This window comes from Harpia harpyja, chromosome 14 (assembly GCF_026419915.1).
Source record: "Harpia harpyja isolate bHarHar1 chromosome 14, bHarHar1 primary haplotype, whole genome shotgun sequence".
Lineage (NCBI taxonomy): Eukaryota > Metazoa > Chordata > Aves > Accipitriformes > Accipitridae > Harpia > Harpia harpyja.
The window spans coordinates 2828550-2853918 of NC_068953.1; the positions used below are offsets into that span (position 1 = coordinate 2828550).

The window sequence follows — 25369 nt, forward strand, 5'->3', positions numbered from 1 at the left end:
TTTATAACTTTGTGGGTTTGCTTGTGATCTGGCATCTTTTAAAGTCAAAAGACTACTCTGCACCTTATAAATCTTTCCATGACCTCTTAGTGCCTAAGATATGGAAGCTTAAAACTGTGGCTGAAGGGAAGAAAAGTAAAATGTGTTCTCACAAGGTGTGTGGTAGAGGCATGTTCTTTATTTCTGTGTCTTTATTCATAAAAATGCAATGCATGCTTTACTATACATTATTATACATAGTTTTTATACTGTGATAAATATAATTAAAATATCAAACAGAGAAACCCCGAAAAAGCCAGACTGGTTGAGATCAGTGGTTCAACCAGTATCCTGTCTCCAGCACTGGCTGGTATCAGATGCTGTAGATAAAAGTAGAAGAAACTGTATAGTAGCCTGTTACGAATTAACATGCCCAGGAGAGAAGTTTCTTCCTGACCCTCATCAGTTAGTGGTCGACTTATATGCCAAAGCATACATTACTATACATGCTCACATATTTATATCTATCTATACCAAGAAGCATGTGACAAAATGCTAAATCAGACTCCAGGTACTTTTGCTTACAGGAAAGTCATTACGAGGAAAGAATTTTTTTCACTGCAAGCGGCTCACACAGTACATAACTGGGAGAGGGAAAGGCAGCTGAGATTCACAGCTTAATATGGGAAACTACTTTTGCAAACAGCACCTGAAATATGCACCTTTTTGAAGATGTTTTGGGGATTTTGATTACATGTCTCAGTAGTATCTCATCCCTCTGCGTAGCTTTACCTATGTGATTAAGCAAATACACGTGTGTAAGTACTTGTAAAGTGACCAGTTAAGCAGATTTCATGTTAGATATTCCTTTTTTCTGAAAATCATAGGATCACAGAAAACAGGGTTGGAAAGTTCAAGGCAATGTTGACCATTCTGTATCACTCCTGACAGGTGTCTTCTCCAACAGGTTCGCGGGAGCCACCACCCCAGAGATTACAAACCCCACAGGTCTGTCAGTGCTTCGTCCTCTTTATGACAGTGTCTCCTAATTAACTTCAAACTTTTTGGCTTCAGTTTAAGCCCATGTTTTCCTGGCCTACCCACCAGATACAGACAACAGATTGTCCCTCTCTCTTGAATTGCAATTTTTGTGTTTGAGAACTGTTTCTTTGTTTCCTAGCCCCCTTTTGGACTGAAACACCTTAGTTCCCTACTTCCTCACTGACACGTTTTCTAGATCTCCGGATTCTCTTCACGTTGTTCCATATCTTTCCCAACGCGTGACGCCCAACATCAAATAAAGTAACCCAGCCAAGATCTCTCAAAGACAGAGGAGTGTGGAAGGATTACTTCACATGTCTCAAAGGTTATATTCTATTTTATGCAATCCGGATGGTGGTTTTTTCCAACACCACATAAGTACTGGGACCCTTATACATTTTCCTACATTGCTTTCCATTTTCTTTAGACTATTTCCCCAATGCCTGCCAGTGCTCAAATCCAGGATACAATAAGATGTTTTCTACTGCAGTTACACATGGATGCTGCTGATGATTCAGCATATAAAATAGGTTAATTAATGAGCTTCAGAATAACCACCTCCCCCCAGGCTTGTTAATATGCTTGGTTTTACCTAAAGGGATCACATAGATTCAAAGACAAGTGCTATCAAAAGAGAAATGCAAGATACATTAAAATAATGCAGCAATACTACTATGTGGAGTAAATTTCAGGAAAAAAGATTTAGCATGCTATTTTTCTTCATTAAAGGTGATGAGCTCATAAAAACTTCTAATTAGTCAGAATTATGTGAATGACTCGTCAGACCTAAGTTTAGCAGCCTAAAGTTAGCCAGCATTTCCACAACAGTCATCTCATCTCCTTCAACAATAAATGGAGAGGGATGAACATTTCCAGGATAAACATACCCTATTGCCTTCAGCTCCCTAAAAAGCCAGAGTAAGGTGGCCTGAACTCCCCTGTAAATACAGAAGAACACTCCAGTAACCACAAAGAGCCTCGACCAGTAGGCAAACACTCTAATTTCTTGGTGGCTGAGGTCAGGTGAGATAAATCCCATTTTAGGCAACCACAAATTCAGAGATAATTATTTTTATGTTAGCATGATAATTAAACACAATGCAAATTAACTGTAGCCATCAGGGGAAAAAAGCATGTTGAGATATTGCTTATTGAATAATTAGGGAGATGTGCAGAGCGTGGAACCTCCACGTCACAGACAACTTCAAAACATGAACATTTTCCTTTCTTCCAAATTGAGCTGACAGCTGAGTTTGTTGAATTTCTCTGTGAAGGATCATTTTTACACAGTCATTTCAGATGAATAAAAGTATTTCATTTTGACAAAATCACACTGTTTGGTCTCTAGATTGCTCTTTGTCTTTTTAAAGAAGCATAATATACTAAAAAGAAAAGCAAGGCTGACATTCTGAAATGAAAGATGTTTTGATTTGAAATATTGCACAGCTCACTCTAAAAACATGATCTTCTCTCCGAGGCTCAACCTGATTTTGCTGATTTCAGTTTCAAACTTGAGGTCCCGCTTTGATTTCTGAACGTTGCAAATGAGCCAGTTTGGCCAGCCCTCCCAGCCATCAGAGCCACGTAACAAAACCTTCACGCAGCCCCAAGCCAGCTGACATACCGCATACCTCAAGCTGTTGAAGGAGTGGCAGTTCTGGGAATGGCTCATGACTAGGAAATGAGAAAAGCTCTCCAGGATCCCACTGTGGATCCCACAGGACTAGGCAGGGTGTAAGCAGGTTTCCAAAGCTACCCAGTAATACTGGGTTCAGCTATTCTTGCCAGTTCACTCCTTCCTACAAAGAACAGCCCCATAGATTCACCAGCGTAGCCCTGGGATGAGGGCGTCATTTGAACTGCTGGAGAGGTGCAATGAAAGAGTAATCATTTGTTGTGATGGTGGGGGAGTTTCAGAGCCTCCTAGAGAGACTGGGAACTGGCCTTCCAAATAAATTAGGCAGCTTTGAAAAATCTGACCTAGAGGGCACACTACATTGTTTTTGTTCCCTGCCTAGATCATTATCTATGTCTGGGTATGTCCAACATTGGTCCCTGCAGGGTAATAAAGTTTACAATAAGTTTGCTCAAGTACGGTAGCTGTCTAGTCAACCCAAATGTAAGCTGTTTTCTTGTGCCAATGCTAATCTGTTACTGATACCCATGCTAACCAGTATGAAGCGCCTTCTAGCAGCTCAGCAATGTATTACAATGCGGGCATGCTGTCAGCGAGGTTTATAACATAAATACTTGTGCATATGAGTTCATTGTTTATATTCTAAAAGCTATGCTGGGAGCATTTGTTGGAAGTGATTTGAATTGCAGTAAAAAAGCTAGACTTGGGACTCTATTGATAGACTACTCAAGGTCACAGCTGCTTTCTGATAAGAAATTTCTCCAGAAGGCTGATTGACAGCTGTCACGAGGTCTTCTGGATCTTCACAACTAGTGATGAGAGCAACTGCGCTAAATGACTTTTGGTTAGTACTAAATGACTTGATCTCCAGTGCTGACGTCTCTGCTGCTTTTTCCCGCGTCTTCTCGGTTCGGTTCCATTCTTGCTCCTTCCGATCCAGTTGCATGGCACTGCAGTGAGGAGCATAAACTTCTGTGGTTTCTTCAAACTGTAAGCAATCCACCTTATAGTATTTTTTCTTTACATGTAAGACATCGTTAAACCTGTGGCCCCAAAGAATCTCTCTGGGGACATATGAGCTTCTTGACTGATGTGAAGTTCCTGTTGAATCACCTGTGTAGACAAATGTGACCAAGATTTCAAAGTTGTCCTTGGCCAGAGCTTTCCGGTCTAGCCCATACAAGGGGCTCTCGCTATCAATTTCATGTACGACTGTCACTGGTGTAACAAGTATGATCTGGTCATTTAGCAACTTCAAGTCCTTGTATTCCATCGTCATTCTCCCCTCCTTGTCTTCCTTGTAGCGCAGAAGCTGAGCTCGTACAGAGCCCTCAACCATGTGATTTGGCCGGAAATCCCCAATGCGCCACATGAGGCAAAATTTATCATCTCTTAAGCCAACTACAGCATAGTAGCTGAAACGAATGGTTTGAGCTCTTTTTCGAGCTGTGGCCATTTTAGCCAAGGCTGCTCCGATTATGAAGGTGTCAATAATGCAGCTTAATACTGACTGTAGGATAACCATGAGGATTGCAACAGAGCACTCTTCTGTAACACAGCGGTAACCGTAACCAATGGTCGTCTGGGTTTCAAGGGAGAATAGGAATGCTCCTGTGAAGCTATGGACATTTGCAACACAGGGGGTTATTTCTTCATCGTTGAATAAATCTCCGTGTTGGATTGCTATCAGCCAAAAGACTAGTCCAAAGAACAACCATGAAAGAACATACGACAATGAGAATATCACAAACATATGGCGCCACTTGATGTCCACCAGTGTGGTAAATATGTCCACTACGTAGCTCTCCCATTCCCCAAAGATGTGTTTGAAGTACACGTTGCAGCTGCCATCCTTGTGGAGAAATCGATTCTGTAATCTTTTCATCCCCATTTCAGGGCTTTCTTGACAAGTGCCTTGGTAACTGATCTTATTTCCCTGTATGTTTACAGGCCTATAGCAACCACTCTGCTCAGTCATCTTTCTCATATCTGCCTCGTGGCATCAGTTTACAGAACGCACTTGTGGTCCCAGTGGCTATTTGTTTTCTTTGTTCATTGGAAATCTGTGAAATAAAAGAAAGAGTTTATTTTTGGTTTAATTTCCTATGCCAGAACTGTGTAACACCAAATCTAAATACATTCACTCTGTGGCCATCGTGAGCAATTTTCTGAAGAGCACAGACTCTGACATTCATTACACAACATAGCTCAAAAACTTAGGCCTGGAAATATGAGGCAGCTAGCAATTCAACTAGTTAGAAATGTCCGTATCAATAGTAAAATTTGGTATGTAGATGAAAACAGAAACCAAAAACCTTTGTGATGACCCCACTGTGAGTATCTCTCCCAATGTTCTGGTGAAGTAACATTCAAATCAGGATGGGCTTTCATGAACAGTCACAGAAATAGCATGAACCCTCTTAAAGTTAGCCAAATATCTGAGGTAGTTAATTATTTGTTTCTTGCACGTTTGTTTTCCTCCATTAGAAGAAATACCTAGGAAAACACCCTCATTTAGACATGAGACTTCAGTAGCATGAGCAGGCAAGTTCAGTCCTAATGTGTTTTAACCAGAAAACGTATCAAACGCACAATCATTCATCATTATTTGTGTTTCAGTATTGCCCAGAAAAACCTGGTCGTGGAATTGAACTTTACTGGGCTAGTGCTACAGAGACATATTTGTTCAATTTGTAGAAAAGTATTTACATTTCAAATGAAAAAGAAACCTCTCTGAGGTCCTGGAAACCCTCTCAAATCATTCCTTAAAACAAACAAACAAAAATAACCCGGCTGCCAAAATGTATTTAAATTTTTATTAATAAGTTTGAAAAAAACTTGCTGTATGCTAATAAAATTCATGGATGACACAAATTTAGGAAGTGATGCGAATTAGGAGATTCCTCTGTCAGATCAGAGAAAAAATGGATGTCTTTGCAGATTGCAACCATATGAACTTCAGCAGTACGAAGTGCTAGGCTATACCTTTAGTGACTAATAACAAGAACTTATGTTAGAAACTGAGACCTCATCAAATGGAATCCAATAAAAAAGGAAAGACTTAGCTGAAGTAATCAGTTACAGGATGCTTATGAATTACTTGTAGGATACAGCACTGAAAAAGGCAAATGCCTTTTCCTGCAGGTCTCCAGCTCATTCTACAATATCCCAACCGCTAACACATAAACCACCGACAAGTCAGAAGTGATAGGGTACACAGCTAGAACAATTCAAAATTTTTGCCATAGATATCTCTGATATCTAACTGATATTTCTGAAGGAAAAAAGCTAATATTTTTGAGGAAAACCTGTTGTTATTCTTCAAAAAATTGTAAGTTTTCAATGGAAAAATGACAAGTACTTTTCCCATTTTTAAGCTGGTTTCAGCTGACAAACGTTCAGGTGTAGGTTTACAATGAAGCCAACATATTAATGGAAAATGAATTCAAAAAGAGTTTCCTAGTGGTAGTCTTTTTCCTCAGCTCTTCATTCACTTTGCCTGAGTATAAATGACTGCACACACTTCAAGGCAGAAGAGAGTCAGGCCCATAGAGTGTAATATATATTGGATGGACTAGATTAACAGACCGAGAACTCTTCTCTCATCCAAGGAACAATGACAAGCATGCATAGACACTATTCCAAAAACACTTAAAAGCCAAACATAGTTTCCATTTCTTTTTTCTTTTCTTTTTTTTTTTTTCAGTACAGAAATGAATGTGACATATGGTGTCGTAGCCTCAGAATGTGGCCTTCATTAAAAATCACAACATTAATGTTTCCAAAAATACTTCTTGGAATACAGTCTTTGGAAACATTCATATGACTTGCTTTACTCATAGCTTTAAACAAACAGTGTAGCCTAGTCTATTGAAGACTCTTGACCTAACATTTTATAAGTCATATTTAACAACAAACAAAAACTGGAAACTGTTGAGTTATTTTTTTAAGAACCTCATAATGTGAGGTGTGAAAATGCAGCAAATTGTAATCGGGAGCCAATATAATCTTAAATAAAAAACATACTAAGGCTTATACTGTTTTTCTTATTGACTGATTCAAACTAGAATTCCTTGAAAATACTCACAAACATCCTGGGACTCTAAAAGGGACTAAACAGTTCATGAATCAAAGACTACTGAGTTGATTCTACTTTCTGCTATTGCCATCAGCAGATCATCATACTGCAAAAATGGTGTTTTGCTGGCACCATCTTTGGATTTTGTTGGTGCTGGCAAGAATCACGGACTGTCACACATGCAGCTATGTGGCAAAGTCCACTCTGATTTTACAGTAGTCTGTCACACACAGGAGACAACTTTGATTATGAGGCATCTTGCATTAGGAACTCTGACTCTACTTAGGGTCTCTCCTAAGTACTGGTTGTAGTAATACGTGTATGCTCATGGATGTCTGTGACGGGTTTTTGACTGGTATAAATGAAGCCATGTAGTAAGATGCTAGATCGGATTTTGCAAAACAATCAAAAGTATGTCTGTAATAAGAAAGGCAATGTGATGCGGAGCTTCCTAAACCAGAACCAAATAATCTAGCCCTGAAGCTGGATGGAGTAAAAAAGAATCAGTGCAGAGCAACACTAACAGACATATATTGCTCTCAGGATCTGAGTTAATCTTCCTCCGTCGTGTTGAAAATTGGATTGCTTAGAGCCATTTGGCATTGCACAGTGGAGACGTGCCCCAGATGACCTAAAATCCCAAATGTGCTTGAAAGTCTTAGGAAATAGCCTCCTCAGCCACTCAAAAACATCTAAAAATGTTGCCCAGTATTTTGGGTGTGCTTAAAGGTAAGCCAAATCTGAACTTTTCCAGGCTACCTTTTAAAGTCTTTCGAGTACAATAATAATCATGCATCATAATTAATAACTCTTTTACACTGTCTGATGTTGCTCAGAACATTTAAATCTAAAAAACCGTCCTTCAATGTTTCTGAATTATGTAAGTCTGTATTACGATCTGTACTTCATTCATGGGGACACTTTTAAACAGGCACGTGATTTTCCTATTCCAAATGAGAGGCAGTGAGGCTGTGAAGCCAGATGTTCATCGCTCACTCTACCGAGACACACTGCCTTTCGCAGAACAGTCTGAAGACTATTATTATTACCAAATTTTAAAGGGGAGAAGACCACAGACTTGCAACCAGACTTATGAACTTAAATCTTCAGAGCCATTTCAGAAATCTTATTTTTCAAAATGGAAATATTTTACACATCCCTAAGAAAGCCATATGAATTACATTAAAGGTCCTACTACCTGGTAAAGATTAACAAAGGGGGTGGGGGAGGATTTAAAAACATTCTCTACTCACTAAAGCTCATGGATCGGTTGCTGCAAATGATTCTCAGATGTTGCCAGGAAGCGTTTTCACCTTCCTCTAACACTAACACACAAACCCTTGCCCTTTTTTGTCTTGCTTTTACTTTCCAAGGGGTTTTTTTCCTTTATTTCTGGGCATGTTTGTACACATCATGAGCCTCCTCTTGCATATTGTTCTGTTGTTCAGAGGAGGAAGTGTGCTGAAATTTGCAGTACTTTTGCTAAACACTCTTATAAATGTATTCCCTCCCCCCCAATAAAAACGTATCATCAGAGATAAAAATGGAGCAGTGAAGCTAGGCAGGAAGACAGAAATAGAGAAATCTGAAAGATTTCATTAGGGTAAATGGCAGAGAGGGTTCAGAAGTTCTTCTAAAGCATACATGTATCAGACTCAAAGTTCAGAAAATCAGCATACCTTCTTAATTATCTAAGCTAAGGTTAGGATCTGACTGTGTTGGATACTGAAACATGCTCAGGGACATACAGAACTGCTCTACAAACCTGTGTTCACAGGATCTGCATATTGAACCCCAAACTGGTATCTTTGAAAATTTCACCCCAATTAGATATGGGAGAAAGGGAAGTAAATTCCTGTATTTCAAAGGTCATAAAGCAGTGCAGTAGCAGAAATAGGAACAAACCCAACACACAGTGAAGAGCTACCGCAAAGCAAACACTAGCAGAAGAAAGCCTTTTTATCATATTTATCATTTTCATCTAGTTCCTCTTGAATACAGATGCTGTACCAGAAGAACTCGAACTCTTGATTTTCATCAACTTGCTCAGCACAACAGTACCTTAAAAGCCTTAAGCATTAAGTTTAGCCTTTTAAAGTCTTCCACTAAATGTAATTGTCAATTTAATCTTGATATTTTGAGTTTAGGGCTCAGTGTTTTATGAGGATAATCCCTATATTGCACCTTAACCTAATACCTATACAAGTTGTGGCTACGCCCATTTTATGACTAAATTTTCCCATTATGTAAACAAGTAGGGGTGAATTTTTGTTCAGTGACAACTTCAGTCAACAGCCTGTTTGTAAAACATTAAGCAAAACAATGTGAAGATCTTGGTTCCAGAATAATTCTGTTCTGAGATTAAATCAAAAAGAAAACAACTCGAAACCTCCAAATGAAATTGGGTACTCTCACTCTAACCCCACACAGATGGAAGTGGATCTCTCTCTCTAGCATTGGTTTAGCAATCACCTCAGTTTCCTGCTTCATTTTGGAAATGGTCTGAAAGGTTTCCAGTTTTAGTCATTGTTGTGTAACCCTGGAAGACTTTCAGCTCAGAGACCAGAAATGTGACAAGTAAAAACCTTTAGAGCTGCTTTGGAATTGACTCAAATACTTGTTCTTTTAAAAAAAAATCACCACCCACAAAATCTAAATAAATCTATTACAGGACAGCATTGAGACTCTTCCTTCCTTCTTTCTTTCCTTCCTTCCATTCACTCTTGTTTGCAAAGGGACTTAACTTCTCCTGATACTTACAGGCAGTCTTTCTGCTTCCGATACGTAATCCCCAGAGCAGGGTTGGCACACATCATGATTCACCGTTTGTATATCTCATATCATGAGCACCACGTGACTGCCCCACCACGTTTTTTGCTAGCCATCCCCAACAGGTATGCTTCAGGACACATGAAACTGGGCTTGTAAATCTACTGCCTGCTTGGCTTGTAAGTTTGAATACCCTTAGCCCACAAGATATATTTGCCTTTATGGTGCAAAAGCTTTCACTCGTCTCCTCTGGCAGAACAAAAAAGTGCGATCGTGTCACGGTTTCAGAAAGCGTCAGATATTCTTGGTCTCTAACAGGTCAGACCTGAGAGCCTGATAAGCACAACTTTATGTTACAGGTGGGTTTTTCTATATTTATTCTTCCTCATCTCAGCTCAGGTCCCCACAAATGACTAAAGGGCATGTCTACAAGGGGAGAGGGAATGCAAAATCCCCTAAACTGAGCCCAGAGCCAGACCTCTAGGGAGCAAGGATGTAGGAGAGGGGTTCCCACCACAGAGCATGACCCAGAGCACTTTCAGATCAGTACATGCCTTTGTGCTGACTTTACAGGAGTAGAGCACACCCCAACAGGAGCTTCAATCACAGAACTTTCTTACATCCGTAGTAATGTCTTTGAAGCCACTGGAGCGAAGCTTTTAAATGGCTCAGCTTTCCTTTTAAAATAAAAGTTTCGTTGTTCACATCACTTCAGCTTAGATGACTGAGTGCAGCGGAGGTTGGTAGGGCTGCAGTTCACCGAGCGGTAACAGGACTCTCTCAAATTGTAACACACAATTCTGCAAGCATCACCTTACAAGTAACACCTTTCCTCTCTCCATCATTTTGTGTATATAGGTCTTTCAACAGCAGAAAAGAAGATTGCAAATACAGAAATAAAAGAAAATTTTGAATAGGCTAAGCTCAGAGCTGGAGAAAAAGGATATTTCTTAGACTTCTTATTCAATACCTCCGTACAGAGACAAGACCTAAAGTATCAATATAAAAGTGTTTGTTTATTAAACATTTTAAAGGATAGACATAAATAGCACAGAGCAGCAGACCTTTGCATAGATTTTAAAGTCATGCAATAGTGCTGTAATCTACACTGGAACAACTCACAGTAACAGATATATTGACATTTAATTCATCTAAGTGAAACCAGATCTCCTTAAAACAAAACCAAAAAAAAAAAAAAGAAAGAAGTTTGGCCCCTTAAGTTTGAGAAGACAGACTCTGAAAGTTGCTCCTTGATGAAGGCTGGTTGCCTGTTTCAGAGCCACGGGACAGGTTAAAAGTGAACCAGCCCCCTGCTTACCACTCAGAGCAATTCCCAAAATCTGTAGAAAGCTGAAAATGTCTATTTTAATTTATTCGCACTGTATGCACTGCATGGTTTTAGCCAGGAACAAGCAGTGGAAACACTGAAATACCACGAGAAATGGAAAGTGCTGGCAACTTGAAACTCTTGATTTCGGGCCTCACTGCCATTCTTTGTCTCAGACAATTTGGCAGGGGTAAAACCTAAAACTCTTGACTCTCTTCCTCTTTTTAACCCTCAGCCCTCAGCAGCTCCTGTACCAGGGTGACCGGACACAGCGTGCACTCGACAGCACCATGCCCGCACCAGCCTCCCCTGGAGCAGACGTGGGAACAGCTGAAAAGATGTATTTTATATCCAGTCTTCTTCCCTTGGAAATCAGTAGCCAACCTATTCCTTCCTTCAGCAGGCAGAATCCCCTGGACTTTAATGCAAGTTAGCTGTGAGGCAACTGAATACAAGCGTTAGTGCTAATTATCATTTCCTCCTCCCTCCTCCCCTGACACACTGATGTCTGCGCCGATGCACAGTGAAGGTTAATTTCAATAGTTCTGCAGATGTGTGCAGTGGGATTTCTCCACACATTGAACCTTATGGATTACATTCAGCCTACAGAGGCACAGAAGAATTCTTCGAGGAACTTTTCCACCAGATCTTGTTGGCAGGGAACAGTAGAACAGTTTGTTGCAGCTCTTAATAGACATGATGTAATATAATAATGTATTCAACAATAGGTAAGTGGCAGGTCATGAACAATGATAGAATCAGATTAGATAATGCTGACCACTTCCATTTAACGGAGCCAACACCCTCAGCCCTGTTATTTGCCGGCATTCAGTGCTGTTATATCTCTTCTCAAAACACAACAGGTTATTAATAATGTAGGATTTGGGGGACAGGCAAGAGCTGATATTCTAAAAGGGTTCTTCTAGTCTCAGGGGCTGTTTCCTTTACGTCACATTGTGCAGTTCTGCTTCCTGAGGCAGAAAGCGTACTCCTTTTTTTCCTGTTTTCTGGAGTACATCGTAAACCAAATATCCAGGGAAGGGCACTGTGACATAAGAACACAGAGTCACTGTCTTTCCAGTTGTGCTCTTTATTCAAGTATGTCTGTAGAATAAGAAAGGTACAGATACGGGGCTGCACTTCTTGGGCCACTACAATTAGCTCCTGCAGTTCTATGTACTTTGGTGCTCCCTGGTCCTGCTGCTCTCTGTCTGTGCACACATAGCAAAAACAACTGAGAGAAGAAAAGGTTATGTGGTTTTAACCAAAGGGTAATGTGAAGATCAGAGAACCCCTTATATTGCCTGTGCAAGTTTTAATCCTGCCAATTCAAAAAGCTGCAGCTTTGACAATGGAAAGCCTTGTGTTGGTGTCAATGGAGTTTGGATCAGATGCCTTGCTATTGTATTTCATATAAGGAATAGAATAGAATAAAATAGAATCCGAAGTTAACAGCATGAGTGAGCTCTGTTCAACAGATGAGAGAAGTAAGATGTGAGTAGGAAGCCTGAGGATCTCTGATTTTTTTTTTTTTTTTCCCAACGCTAGTAGAAGTTTCTCTAAGATATAGCTTGACACCAGTTATTGACTTCTAAGGGCTATCCAGGGCAGACAGGAACACTTGCAAGTTTCTGCTGATCTCAACTTTGGGCTACTGACCTCAGCAGGAATTCCACTATAATACTCAGAAGCTGTCTCATCTCACCTAATAAAATATCCCAAATGCCAATTAAATCACCTTTACATTTTCAAAGCTAAAGTAAGGTCTAACAGTGAAAATATCATTTTGCATTACTTCTTTGAGGAAATGGAAGGGAGAAGGAAAAAAAATCAAAATAAAACATGTAAATAAAATGAATCACATCCACTATGACCTAATTTTTTTAGGAAATACCACAAAAAAACCTGCTGTCTCAGCTTACTAAACTGATTCCCAAATCAAAGAGATTGAGATAAGTATTAGCTAAGGATCAAGTAAAACAATGTATCAGTGCTTTTTTTTAGGAAAAGCACCAGAAAATTCTGTGACTGACATTAACATATGCAGTCAGATAAACCAGGCAATCAAATACTACGCTTCAAGAAGTTAATTTGTCAATCATAACTAGGGTCAAGAATCACTATTTGCTGTTCTGAGCAGCTTTGTATGACTCTCCTTTCATTTGTGAATATAGATACAGCAGAATTCCACCTCTGACGTGCCTAAATATGATTTTCCCTCTACTCTGGTAGAAGATATCATGTAGCTCCTATGACTGGAGCTGCTCAGCCAAGGCCCATAGTCCTACATGGCATCCCGAGTTTCAGGTTCTTCATCCAAACCAAAACACGCTTCCACATTTGTCGGGCTATATATGTCACCACTTTTTAAAAGCCTGTGAAATATATTAAATCGTTTCAGAAGTCAGAGGCCTGATCCAAATCCTACTGAAGTCAGCAAAGGGGTTGTCTTTGATTTCTTGTTTTGGATCAGATCTAGCTGTTGGGTTTCTTAGTATCACCACAGGCAGTATTCATCGTTGCTCTTCAAAATTGGCTTGGCTTGCTGGAATTACAGCAATACTTTCTAAGGAACAAGGGCTTTTTCAAACCTTCATTTTCTTTGGTTCACAGACTTTGGCAGAATGTTGACTTTCCATATTGTTACTTAACTCCGCTGAGGTCTATAGGAAATTTGGGAATGGGATGCTTCTTTCAGAGATGGCTTTCAACACCTTGTAGAGCAGATGGCTGAACCTTTGTGTACACATCCTCATGAGCCTCTGTCTCAGCATGGCTGCATGTGATCTGGAAAGGCAGGTTACTCTGAGAACTCAGTAGCTATTTTTTCAGAACTTATACTCAGCATGGTGTTGGCCACTCTTGTTTTCAACTGTCATTCTCTTCCCAAGTTCAGTGGTCTAATTTACAGTATGTTGCTGTTTTGCAAGTCAGATGATTAAAATAATGTAGAAGTGGAAAATCACGTGTATGTGCGTGTGTTTGGACCGTACATTTAAGAATTTTCCTTTTACCTTAGTGTGTGGGCTGCATAACTTCATTTCTGGTCTCTTCAAGCTGTCCCACAGCTTATTCCTGATCACCTGAGTGAGTTTCTGTACACAGCGATTAGTATTTTAGGAAATATAAAGATAGGCAGAATCTCCTCTTAAACCTTGTCTCTTCTCCCCCAGCTTTAACACATCATTAGTTAAGTTACTAATTCCTCTAAAGGTGGGAACATTCATCCTGAATCAGAGCTGAGTTTCATTTGTGCCAGTGCCTACTCTTTAATGGTGGTCCACATCAATATTTAATGGGGTAAACTTTAATCATCATTTATGGCTCCATATACAAAGTTTCTCCTCTCCACTCTATCCAAAAACATGTATAGCAGACAGATTTAGTGCTTAATTCTTAAGATCCTTTTCAATATTTGCACCAATAGTAACTGTGACACCCTGATGAGTGATTACCCATATCAATATCTCATTCTCTGGAATATACCACTCTGTATCAACGTTTCTTAGATCTAATCCTTCTCTTTTTCCATGTCCTCTCACTGTCCTGCTTCTTAGAGTTGTCTTTTGGGTATATTCTGAATTCTCAAAGGTTATTGAGTGAATATAGCTTTTATTCTTGCTGTGCTCTTGCTTTCCACACTGTGCATATGGCATTCATTGCAACAGGCACTGAAAATGGCTTTCACAATCTGCCTTACACAGTTTAAAAAGATACTTTTCATGATGGTGAAAGCCTTAAATCTTGACCTTGTTTTATTTTTTATTTGATTTTTGTTGACTACTACTAACATTTTTAATGTAATTTCCTAAATATTTTCTTCTTTGGTTTTGTACCCATGTTTCAACCACTGTATGTCAAGCTAGCACTTGCCAAACTGGTTTGTCAGTAAATCCCGATGACTTCTTCCATGGGCTCCCCAAGGAATAGACCCTTCAACAGTAGGCAATCAGTTTCTTCAGCTCCTGGAGGGCTTGACAGGAATCCCAGGCAAGGCATGTGGGATAAGGACAATCTAAGACCTAAGGCATTGGGTTTAAATCTAAGAAAAACATTCATGCATATGTTTAACTATAAGCACATAATAAGAATGAACATAAGACTGCTTCAAATGTTCCTGAGACTGCAGCCAGAGAGGTGGAATACTTGTTGAAGGCTTTACAACGAACCACTGGAGGAATGCAACAAACCGGTTTCTCAGACCCATCATAATGAATTTATTCAATCAACAAATCCTTCAGCTGTCTAAGGGAAAGTTAATATATTATTTTTTTGTTCAAAATACCAAACTGTTTCCAAAAATGGCAGTGCTTATTTAAAAAAAAAATATATATAGAAGTTGCCTTTAATAAAAAAAGTTAATTGGGGGGGGGTAATAGGACTTTTGTCTTCCAGTGATTTGCACAGAGGCTGTCTATGCCTCCCCCACTGCCCATGATCAGTGCCTCTATGGTTGCCCTTTGCATGGAATATTTTCACTCAGCAGCACTACTAACTGAACGAGCTACTTATGAGAGGTTCAGCTCATTTCAAGATGTTTGTGACGACCTGTTCAGTCAGCTGTGTTTTTCCTGTTTCACTTCTCAAAGGCAAACACTGTGAACAAGCAAGCAGATCTTATCAAGACGATGTTAACAAAAAGACATCAAATAAAAATCTGTTATATTACAAATGTCAACACTCACGAAAAAAAGATATCTAAGCTACAGTAGAGTTGATTTTATTGCCAAAGCAATTCCCAAAGATTGTTTTGAGAAGAAACTTTTGTGTTTTTCCTTATAGGTGCTGTGGACCTGTGAAACAAATGTCTGTCTTGTTTATTACACATTAACTTTACAGGGGTGCTGTCATCAGAGACAGCAGCATGCCTAAATAGAATTTCACACTCTGGTTTGAAATTTCCTTTCACTGTCCCCCAATCCACTCCGAATTAGTTGGGAGTTACATAAACGATTGGTCAACAAAATTAAATTCAGAAGTGATATGCCCAGCCTAAGTGGGAGATGTTTTATCCTATATTTTCCCTAGGTCATTTTTACTCCTGTTTTCACTAAGTAAAACTGATTAAGAGCATCACTTTCTCCTGCCACAAAGCCAGAGTCATTCAAAAGTCACACAAATCCATAGGTGATTAATTAAACTGCAAATCACTATCAAGGCCTGACAAGCTGCGAATCACATGAGCTTGGACTGGTGGCATTCTTCCTCTGGAACATTTTGTATAGTGCTAAGCTGTATTCACTTCATAATGAAAGGATCTTCAGGGAATGAAGTCTGTGAAAAACATAAAGTGGTGTTTCCCACAGAAAAAGCAAGCCACACCACTTGGGTGTCTTAGTCTGGGAGCAACTGCAATGCTGATTACACTCAGGAGAGAAAGTACAGATTAAGGAGACTAAAAAGTAACCTAAAAGGTTCTGGAAGGAAGCCAGAAGTACTGTAACAAAGGGAAAGCAATCTGAAAACAATAATGTCCCAAAACATCCTGCAGAAAGAAGCAAGGATGAATCTCCAGTCCATATGAATGCTAGATAGATGAAGTTATCTCCCAGCTACTGCCAGCACAAACATCATTTACGGAGCTTGACAGCTGCACAGCAATTAGGAGAGGAGCTTGTGTTTACTTGTGTTTAAAGGCAGAAGCGGCAAGTGGGTTCCAGCAACATTATGACGCGTGTTGATAATTATGATATTATGCCATTGATTTGGTCTTCGGGTGTTTTTCAAATCAGGATTTCAGATCTCTTTGTTCTCCTGTGTAAAATTCAGCTTTGAGGTCATTCTTCTCCTTACACACCCTTGGCTGTTTATGAACATCCTCACAAACTCAAAGCCCATTTCCCATTGAGGAAGACAAGAAACAGGTTGTGTCATTGTCTGGCTCAATTGTTCTTCATAACTACATAATAATTCCAAAGCGAGGAATACTTACTAGCTTGAAGTTTTATTGTTGTAAAAACCTCATATCAACAATGAAAGGATATGCATGGTACCAGACAAATGATTGAGGAGAATCTGCTTTTCATATTAAAGGAAAATGAATGAGAATGACATCCATCTATTTGAAAGGAAAATTGGTAGAAGGTTCAACGGGGTACCCACCTATAATGAATGTTGAGGGCCATTTCTGCTCTCTTGTCACCAAAACAGATGGCTCTAGACACCTATGTGTGACAGCGATCCCCTACTGACATCCCAAAGGATGCTGAGCCAAGTCTTTTAAGCTTTTGGCTTCGGGGCAGAGCGGCAGACCTTGGCACCCTAACCTGACATTTCCTTAAGGCTGCAGGAAACACATTCTCCTGTCCTGATCTTATGCATTGTTGCTCCTAGCTGTGGCTGCATTTTATTAGACAGCACTCTGGGATCTTTCAGAATAAAAGGATCATTATTGCAGAAGTTGGAAAAATGTCAGCAGAAGGGATGAAATACTGCCCCATGCCCTTGCCATGCTGAACAGGGAATCTTTTCTTCCAGTGTTAGTTTAGGGCTTAATCCTGCAAGGTCTTGTCTGTCAGCAAATACAATCAGGTTTAAGAGCATGAATAACCATCCTAGAAATCACTGGAAACTATTTTGTTAGTGTAAAATTAAGCAAGTGCAGAAGTTCTGCAATAGACTTGGACCAGAGTACTCAGCACCCTGCAGAAATGAGCCTTTAGTTCTTAGAACCATTTATTGTGTCCAGAGCAGCCATTCATTAGGGCTTTGTGCAGAGAGGTTGAATTTCACTCACTTGGAAGATATTCTTTCTAACCCCCTGAGACACAGAGACTCTTTGGTTGATTTGGAAAACAAAATGATTAATGGCATTTTACAAGTTTTTCCACTAAACAGATTTCAGTTGAAGTCTGTCACAAGCTAAAGAATTTGCAGGAATAGTGTCAATCTGATGACATAGTGGCAATAAATCCTATTGTACTGGATTACGTTTTTACCCATTAAAATGCTTTGACCTATTGTCATCCAAGTAGAACCACATTCCACTGGCTGTTCAAAAGGTTCTGATTTCACTCTCGATTGTTACCGGGGAAACTGCACCTCAATCCAAAACTCTGCCGCACCAATCATTTAACTCAATTTGAATGGACTCATGTAGATAAAGCAAAGCACTAATTACTTATTCCCATTGAAAAAGTCTAAATCAAATCTTTCTGAGACCTGAATAACAGAAACTTATAGAAGTTGTTTGAGGGTTACTTGGTTTTTTGTATGAGGCACCAATTGCCTCATTTCTTTGGGGAATAGCTAGCTGTGGCAACAAAATACCATGAAAAGATTAATATTCTTAGTCTATCCAAAGCAAGATTGCACTAGAAATCTCACCACAGGCCACTCCTGGAAAGAGTTCTCACTCAGTTGTGGAAAACTAAAAGGATTTTCATTAATAGTCAAACAGCTGGTTAAGGCTTGCGAGTGGAAATAGAAATATTTGAATTTTCCCATTGAGATTTCTGGTGGAAAGTAGGCTGTGTTTTATGGCATCTACTTTTATATGTATTAAGTGAATATCATCTCAGTTGTTCAGTTTTGTCTTAATATGATCTATCTTTCAGTGGGAGAATGCCAGTTAGAAAATGTGCATGTTTCCCATAGCTGCTAAGGATCAGCATTTCTTGGACAGCAAAATGGGCCATCTGGCCATGTCAGAAATCAGGTCAGTAAAGTCAGCTCGGGTCTGACCACTGCCAGCACGCAGGCTTGCAAACAAACAACGAGGTGATGCTGGTACTGCAACACAGAATCAATGCCCTGATGTTGATGTACACAAAAGTAGGTGCCAATTTGAAAACAGTTTGAGAGAAAATGTTTTAAAAAGAACTGGAGATCCTTTGTGTTCAAAGTTGCCTCAGGAATGGAGATGCCTTTAGTTCTCATACATGGAAAATTTCCAGTTAGTTTTACTCTTTTAACCAGATGAGTCTTAATTTCACATTGCCTAGTGAATCCCTGTCTTGGTTTTCCTTTGGGGTGCAGGAAAACTTGTCTGAAAAATGGTTGTTCACTGAAATTGCCTCTTTTCAGTTTGTTTCCCAGGCTGTGATTTTTGTCAAATGTCAATTCTTAGATCTTCTCAGGCTAGTATTGACCTACTATCCTCTACCATGTTGACAGCAAAGAGAAACCAAAAATTCAATGCTTCCTCAGCTGAATCTTTCCACAGGAAATTAAGGGCTGAAACGCTCTCCACTCTTCCAATTCTCCAATCCAGCGTGTCACCACAAATAACATTTGAGTAGTTGAAGCATATTCTCCCCTGTCTGCACTCTTAAAACACGAATTTAACTGCTTTAAAAAGAGGAACCAGTGCTACTATCATGACTGCAAACTACAAAAAATGAACAGTTCCTTGTGAAAAGTAACACAATGGCTTCTTGGGTTACAGAATTGCTTCCTGCCAGACAGGACGGACAGCTAGTCTGCTTTTACAATGTAAGAAGCAAAGATGAAGAATCAAATGAAGATCTTATCCCAATTTAAAAAGCAAACAGAAAATAAATCTGAGGTTGGTTTTGTTTGTTTGGCTTATTTGTATTTATCATATGGCATTTTAATTGCACAATAGGTTACTGGAAATGGATGTTCTGTTACCAAACATTCTCACCAAAAGCTCATGGTGAGAATATTGGGCAAGAAAGGTAACTAATAAAAGAAAGAATGGCAAGGCATCAGCCAATCTAGAGAATCTTAATCACATCGGAGAATACTGAGCGAGGTGAATTAGCAGTGTCCTGTTGAAAGGCAGAATCTTTCTCAGTATGAAGTGTTTCTTTCCAAGAACTTTTTGATCTTTCCAAGAACTATTCAGAACCTTTACTGGCAGAAGGGTTTCTCAGATTGCAACCTTTTTGTCTGATAAGACTTCCTTTGCAGAAGTTTATTTCTTTAGAAACAGTTTCCTGAACAAATGACTGATACATCAGTCCCTGCTCTTTCTGCCTCCAGAATGACAGATACAGAAATCTTGGTAAGAACTTGACTTGTATTTCTGACATTTCTTCCCTTCTGTTGCAGTGCTGAGTTGTTACAGCTACACTAATGAAGCCCATCTAAAATATGGATTGCCTGGACATTGCCTGAACTTAGCAAGTTTGCAGCTGGTTAACTCTGATTGATCAACTGACATTTGCTAAGCAGTGCTAAACCATTTATCAACATGTACTATAATCTTGCGTTTGACAGGACATAGATCAATTGTCTGATCTCTAGGGAGCTTGGCTGACTTAGTAGCACCAATTCTGTTACATCAGTACATTCACACCCTTTCCAAAGCAGTAATGAAACAAGTGCATCAGAGTGTTTGCTCCCATTTCAAAAATCCCTGTCAGCATTGTAGAATGTGGCATGTAGATGCCCCAAGCCTGCTTTGCATTCCTTTAAATCATGTAAACAAAAGGAAAGAAGAGAAGAGAAGAGGAGAAAGCAAAAAGAAGATGCAAAAGTGCTGTGAGTCTTAGTTAGTGAAGTCTTTGCAGTTCATGAAAGCTGAAGAATTTTCCTCCTTTCCTTCTTTCAGTGACTAATTGCTGTTACTGTAACTAGCAGTAGGAATGTTTATCCCCACCAGAACTGAAGCATTCGCTTCTTCTTCTCCATCTCCTATGGTCACTTGAAAAAGCACTTCCCTCTCCATTCTGGCTCTGGCAGGAAAGCTTATAATAATACTACAAAACCCACTATCTATAAAACAATTTCTTTTGTGTATTAAAAGCTTATAGTCTCACTCTGTATCACCATCCCCAAGGGGAATGAGTCAGTGGTAATAAGAAACACCAGCTCAAAGTTCCCAGGAGACCACACTACCAGAAGAAAGGAAAGTGAAGTAACACGAGGACATTGCAAACTTTTTTATAGGAATGGTCATATGGACACACCACCTCACAGACCCCCCCCTCTCTAATCTGGATCACCTCTGTCTTCTTCCCAGGCTCACAGCTCTGTTGTGGCCGCTGCCATGGGAGGAGAGCTTCAATCCAAAACTACGGCACAGGCACAAATATTTGAGGAAGTTTTACAACGAGGAAGATGCAGAAGCCGGTATTATGTAACCAAACCCCTGGCAAGGGCATTGCAACCCATGCAGTGAGCAACATCACGATTGTATTGTCTGTCTTTGCCATCTTTCAACTTGTTCTCTCTGTTGGGTTAGTATTACTAGACGGGTTGTCTTCAGCAGGCACACCTTGGCAGTAGGAGTGAAAACTCTAAATATACAGCAAGGAAAGGAAATCCTGTCCAGCAGTTTGCCTTCTATATGACCTTCCCAGACCCTCATCTTACTTAGAAAGATATTACAGTGTTTTCAGTACAGTTTAAAATGTTTGTTCAGGATTTAGAAATATAGAAATAGGGGTACCTCTAACGTGGATGAACATAATTCTTCCTTTCTTACATTTGTTTGCGGATTTTCGTGGCATACTAGGGGTCAGAATCTCTCAGCAGACTCCTTACACATATACATTTGTGCACAGCTACACATTGACACAGGTCCTCACGCACAGACACTCAGATCTTACAAAACTGTGTCCATTCTTGTATTTCAGGCCTTCGCTACTAGGCCCCCTCTGCTACTATTGTTCCAACAAACTGGTCGCCCAGACCAGACTCATAAGGCAAGCTCTGGGGCAGAATGATTCTTCTGACTCACACTCATTTCAGCCAAAATTTCTCACAGTCTGTAACCTTCAATTTCCTCTGGTATGAGCTGAAAGTGCCTCTGCTGGTCTGCCCTCCTAACTCAAGAATTCATGCGGGCAGTTCTGCTGCACCTTAGCTTTGCTCCTCCTGTGGTAACGACAAGTTGGATAAACCCCACCAGAAACGGACAGACAGGAACGGAGGAACGTAGGACTGCCAAACTGGATCGGACCCACAGTCCGTCTAGTCTTGTATCCTGTCTCCACCAGTAGCTAATACCAAATGCTCCAGGAGAAGGTGTAAGAGCCCTGCAGTAGGCAGCCTTGGAAGAATTTCCCTCCTCTAACAAGTTCTTATCCTGATCTTCAGTAATTAGAGGCTGGCTTCAGCCCTGAAATTACACAGCTTAATATCCTTCCCAAACATGTATTCATACAAGCACTAAAGCTCTGCCTCTTTTTAATATTCAAATGAACACAAACTCTCCTTCTGAATTTCAGAGAGAGAAACTGTGTTTCCAAACAACAACTAACAAGCTGCCAGGTTACATGCAAAACACACTTCCAGTTGAACAAGATAAACAGTTTATTCCCATACAGGTTGTTTAGTTAGTTTAAAACTCTGTAAGGTAACAGAATTTCTGTTTACATGTACACACACAGAGACAAGCATAATCAAGGAAATGGGAAATGGGCTTTACCTTAAAGTCTTCTGAGATCTGAAAGAATCTCTGCTTCACTCCCTCCTTTCTTTTTCTCTGTCTCTCTCCCTCTCTCTTGCATGGCTGGACTGACAGGTTGGCAGAGCTGAGAACGACAGGTTGGGTTTGTTTTTTTAGGCACAACTCCTCCCCCTCTCAAAGAGAGAAAAAAATGCAAGACTGTTTGGGAAAAGTTCACAGAAAATCCCATCCTTTCAGCACATTAGAACTGACAAGAAATACACTACATTTGGGAGCCCAGCAGTTTTCCAGGTTTTTTTCTCAAAAAGTCTCAATGTCTACTTTGCAATAAGTATGAAGCAACTAGAGGATTTACACCAGGAACTAATTTGAACCCAAACCTTTCCTATTTCTCTGATAACTGATACAACAGGTAATTATAGCCCCTTTAAGGCAGCCTTGACAAGAGGATTTTTGTAGAAGTGGAAAGGGCTTTTTGCATGCAGCACAAATTATCTTTGGGCCTTGGATTTTATCCTTGCATCCCACCACCACTATGTATAATAAAAGTCACCAGTAAATGTCTGAAGTCCTCATCTTTCCCCCAGAACCCTCTGCTGCTGCTAACCTGCCCGCACTCACAGCAGAAAGCAGGTTACTTTAAACTTTTGTGCTACTCCATCCTCTGACTTGGTGGCATAGAGACCAGCTCACCTTCTGTCCCTGTCACCTGAAATGTGATAGTAATCCCAGGGAGCTGGGAGGGATCTTTAGCAGGCCACATTGGCCACAAAAAAGAGGTCAGTGTAAAAAGAGGAGTATGCAGTACAGAGCAATACTATCAGTTGTGTGCTTCCACAGGCCTTCCCAGGTGTTCTGGCTCACCAAGACAAAATACATTCCTGGAAACTCCTGCTACTGCAAAGTTTTTTAACTCAGCCCATTCGAGAGTGTCACACACAAGATGCAGACAGTGATCTTACCCTGAGCCTATCAACAAGGTCTTCAGATTAGGGCTGCGTCAAATGAACTCTGCCTGCTCCCACTTCTGTGCACCGCTGCTGCTTGTGCCTGTGCCCACCTGGCCACGGAGCTTCTGGGGACTCATGGGCAGAAATATTTGTTAATAAATGCCGAGAAAGAGAAGCCAAGAGGTTGGCGGCTGGTGATGGAATAACTTCTACACTCCCACTTTCCTGCAATCTATCAAAAGAATTGAGAGGCAAGTCTCTTTTGTGCTCTAATACTTTTCCTAAAATGGCAGTCTGGGCACAAATCTGCAATTTCTATGGCTTGTTCTCTGCGGAGTAGCTGTCTCTCCTTACCCCGCTGTTTCAAGCAAGCATACAGTAGTCTAATGACAGTCATCTGCATAAATTTGCATGACAGACTCCTTGAATAGGATCCATATCTCCTCTGGGTCAGATTTGCAGCAGGTTTATAACAATGAAGTTTCAGAGACTTCATTTACCTGTGTCACTATGGCTGGCATTACAGTATTTAGTATGCTGATAAGCAACAGCTCCGCAAAGGCGTAAGTGTTCCAAAACCTTTGGAAAAAAACCAGCCAGTTTAATTTAGCATTATGGTGAATTAGATTAGAGGTGAATTCAATGGGTATCACACAAAATAAATATGACATCATATACAATAATGTCCAGTTCTACCTCTTGCTAGCTCAGCTTTTTCTCTTATACCAGGGGAGGGCCACGTCCATCTATTCCAGGACCGACTTCCATTCCTCCCTAGTCTCCTGCAGAATGCGTTTTCTTTCTGTCTCTTCTGTCAGGCAACTGTTCTCAATCGTGTTCAGCTCCCTACTTAAGATTTCCACAGAGATAACACAAATGCTCAGAAATCTTTCCTGCCAGTGGAACAAGTTAATGGAACCCAGACAAAACTGGCCAGGGCCAGCACCAAAGTTCAGTGATAATGAATCATGGCTGAATGCACCAGTGCCTGCTGAGTGCCTCTATGAAGTGAGGAACTGTTCTTAAGGTTACAGCATGGTAACAGTCTTCATGTTTCTGCCTTAATTTCTAATACAGCTGCGAAGGGGATAAGTACGTATTAGCATTAAGTGTGTGCCAGTCTCAGCGTTACAGTATCAAAGGTAGATTTACTAGCAGAGAGATCCAGCTGTAGCTTGCTTTGGCACTGATATATAAGTCTTCTCAGTCCTCCCTCCTCAGCATTATGAGGCTGGAGATCCAGATCCTTCTAGAGACTCGTAACTTGCAGAATCCTTAAGGAGGCAGGGTAGATCCAAAGGGGTTTATTCTCTCTGCTGACCCATTAAGTGCCCCAACACCAAAGAGCCAGGAGCTAAAACATGCCCAGTACAACGCTCCTGCTTGACCTCTGCATATTGACACCACAGGGGCTGGCTGGCCTGTGGGCTCCTGGAAGAGGAGAGAAGCTGAGCAGCATTGCAAGAAAGGAGAACGTGCCAATCTCCAGCTACAGCTTCCTGCTCAGTCCCAGTCCAACCCTGTGGTGCAACCCTGGACCATGACATGTGTTTGTGTGGCTAGGCTGTGTCCACCCCAGGAGCTAAGGGTCCACACGAGCCAAGAGCTGGCCCATAGTTCTTAGCAAACAGAGTTGCTATAAGAGCTTAAAATCAGTCAATAAAGGCACTTCAATTAAGTACAACAGTGAGGTCAGATTTCTTGTTTTTCCTGTTTAACTAGCAAGTTTCAGGACAGTCTAATAATGAACCCTCAGAGCACAGCTTATTACAGCATCAGAAAGGTTGCAAAATTGCATAGAACTTTGGTTTATTATACTCAATTAGTTACACTCCCTTAAAAAAAAAAAAAAAAAAGATGAAGGAACATGTCTCATAATGTAGGAACTTAATCCAAAATGTCTTGATGCCAATGACAAGATTCCCATGGCTTTCAATCAACTATGGATCCATACAACTAATAAAAATCTGGGATTTTCACATATTGCTACTGGTGTTAGACTAGTGTTTCCCATTGATTTGCAATCGGATTCTGTATGCCCTGCTCCCCTGTCCTGGTTTGAAAATATCTGCCTCAATGCATACAAACAGTCCTTTGCCTTTGCAAGTTTCTTGGGCAGGTATAGCTGAGCAGATACCAGTCACGCTGGAGCCATCTATGTATTGCAAAGGGGGAAAGGGAAAAAAAAAAAAACAAACCACATTTCAATTCCCAGCTTTTAGTCTTTGGGAGAGTGGATCACTCAAGCAACCTTGCAGTGGTCTCTGAT

General features: G+C 40.4%; 1 protein-coding gene across 1 annotated transcript; it reads right to left on the reverse strand.

Annotated features, from left to right (window-relative positions):
• Positions 1–160: 160 nt before the first annotated feature.
• KCNJ16 (potassium inwardly rectifying channel subfamily J member 16) lies at positions 161–22265 on the reverse strand. The gene is made up of 2 exons (XM_052808940.1): positions 22169–22265; positions 161–4719 (listed from the first exon to the last, which is right to left on the reverse strand). Exon 2 carries the CDS (start codon positions 4641–4643, stop codon positions 3354–3356), a length of 1290 nt encoding a protein of 429 aa, XP_052664900.1. The 5' UTR covers positions 4644–4719; positions 22169–22265; the 3' UTR covers positions 161–3353.
• Positions 22266–25369: the final 3104 nt, after the last annotated feature.

Bases quoted from the DNA above. Each gene is read 5' to 3' on its own strand.
- KCNJ16 (XM_052808940.1), bottom strand. From the start codon at position 4,643: ATGAGAAAGATGACTGAGCAGAGTGGTTGCTATAGGCCTGTAAACATA.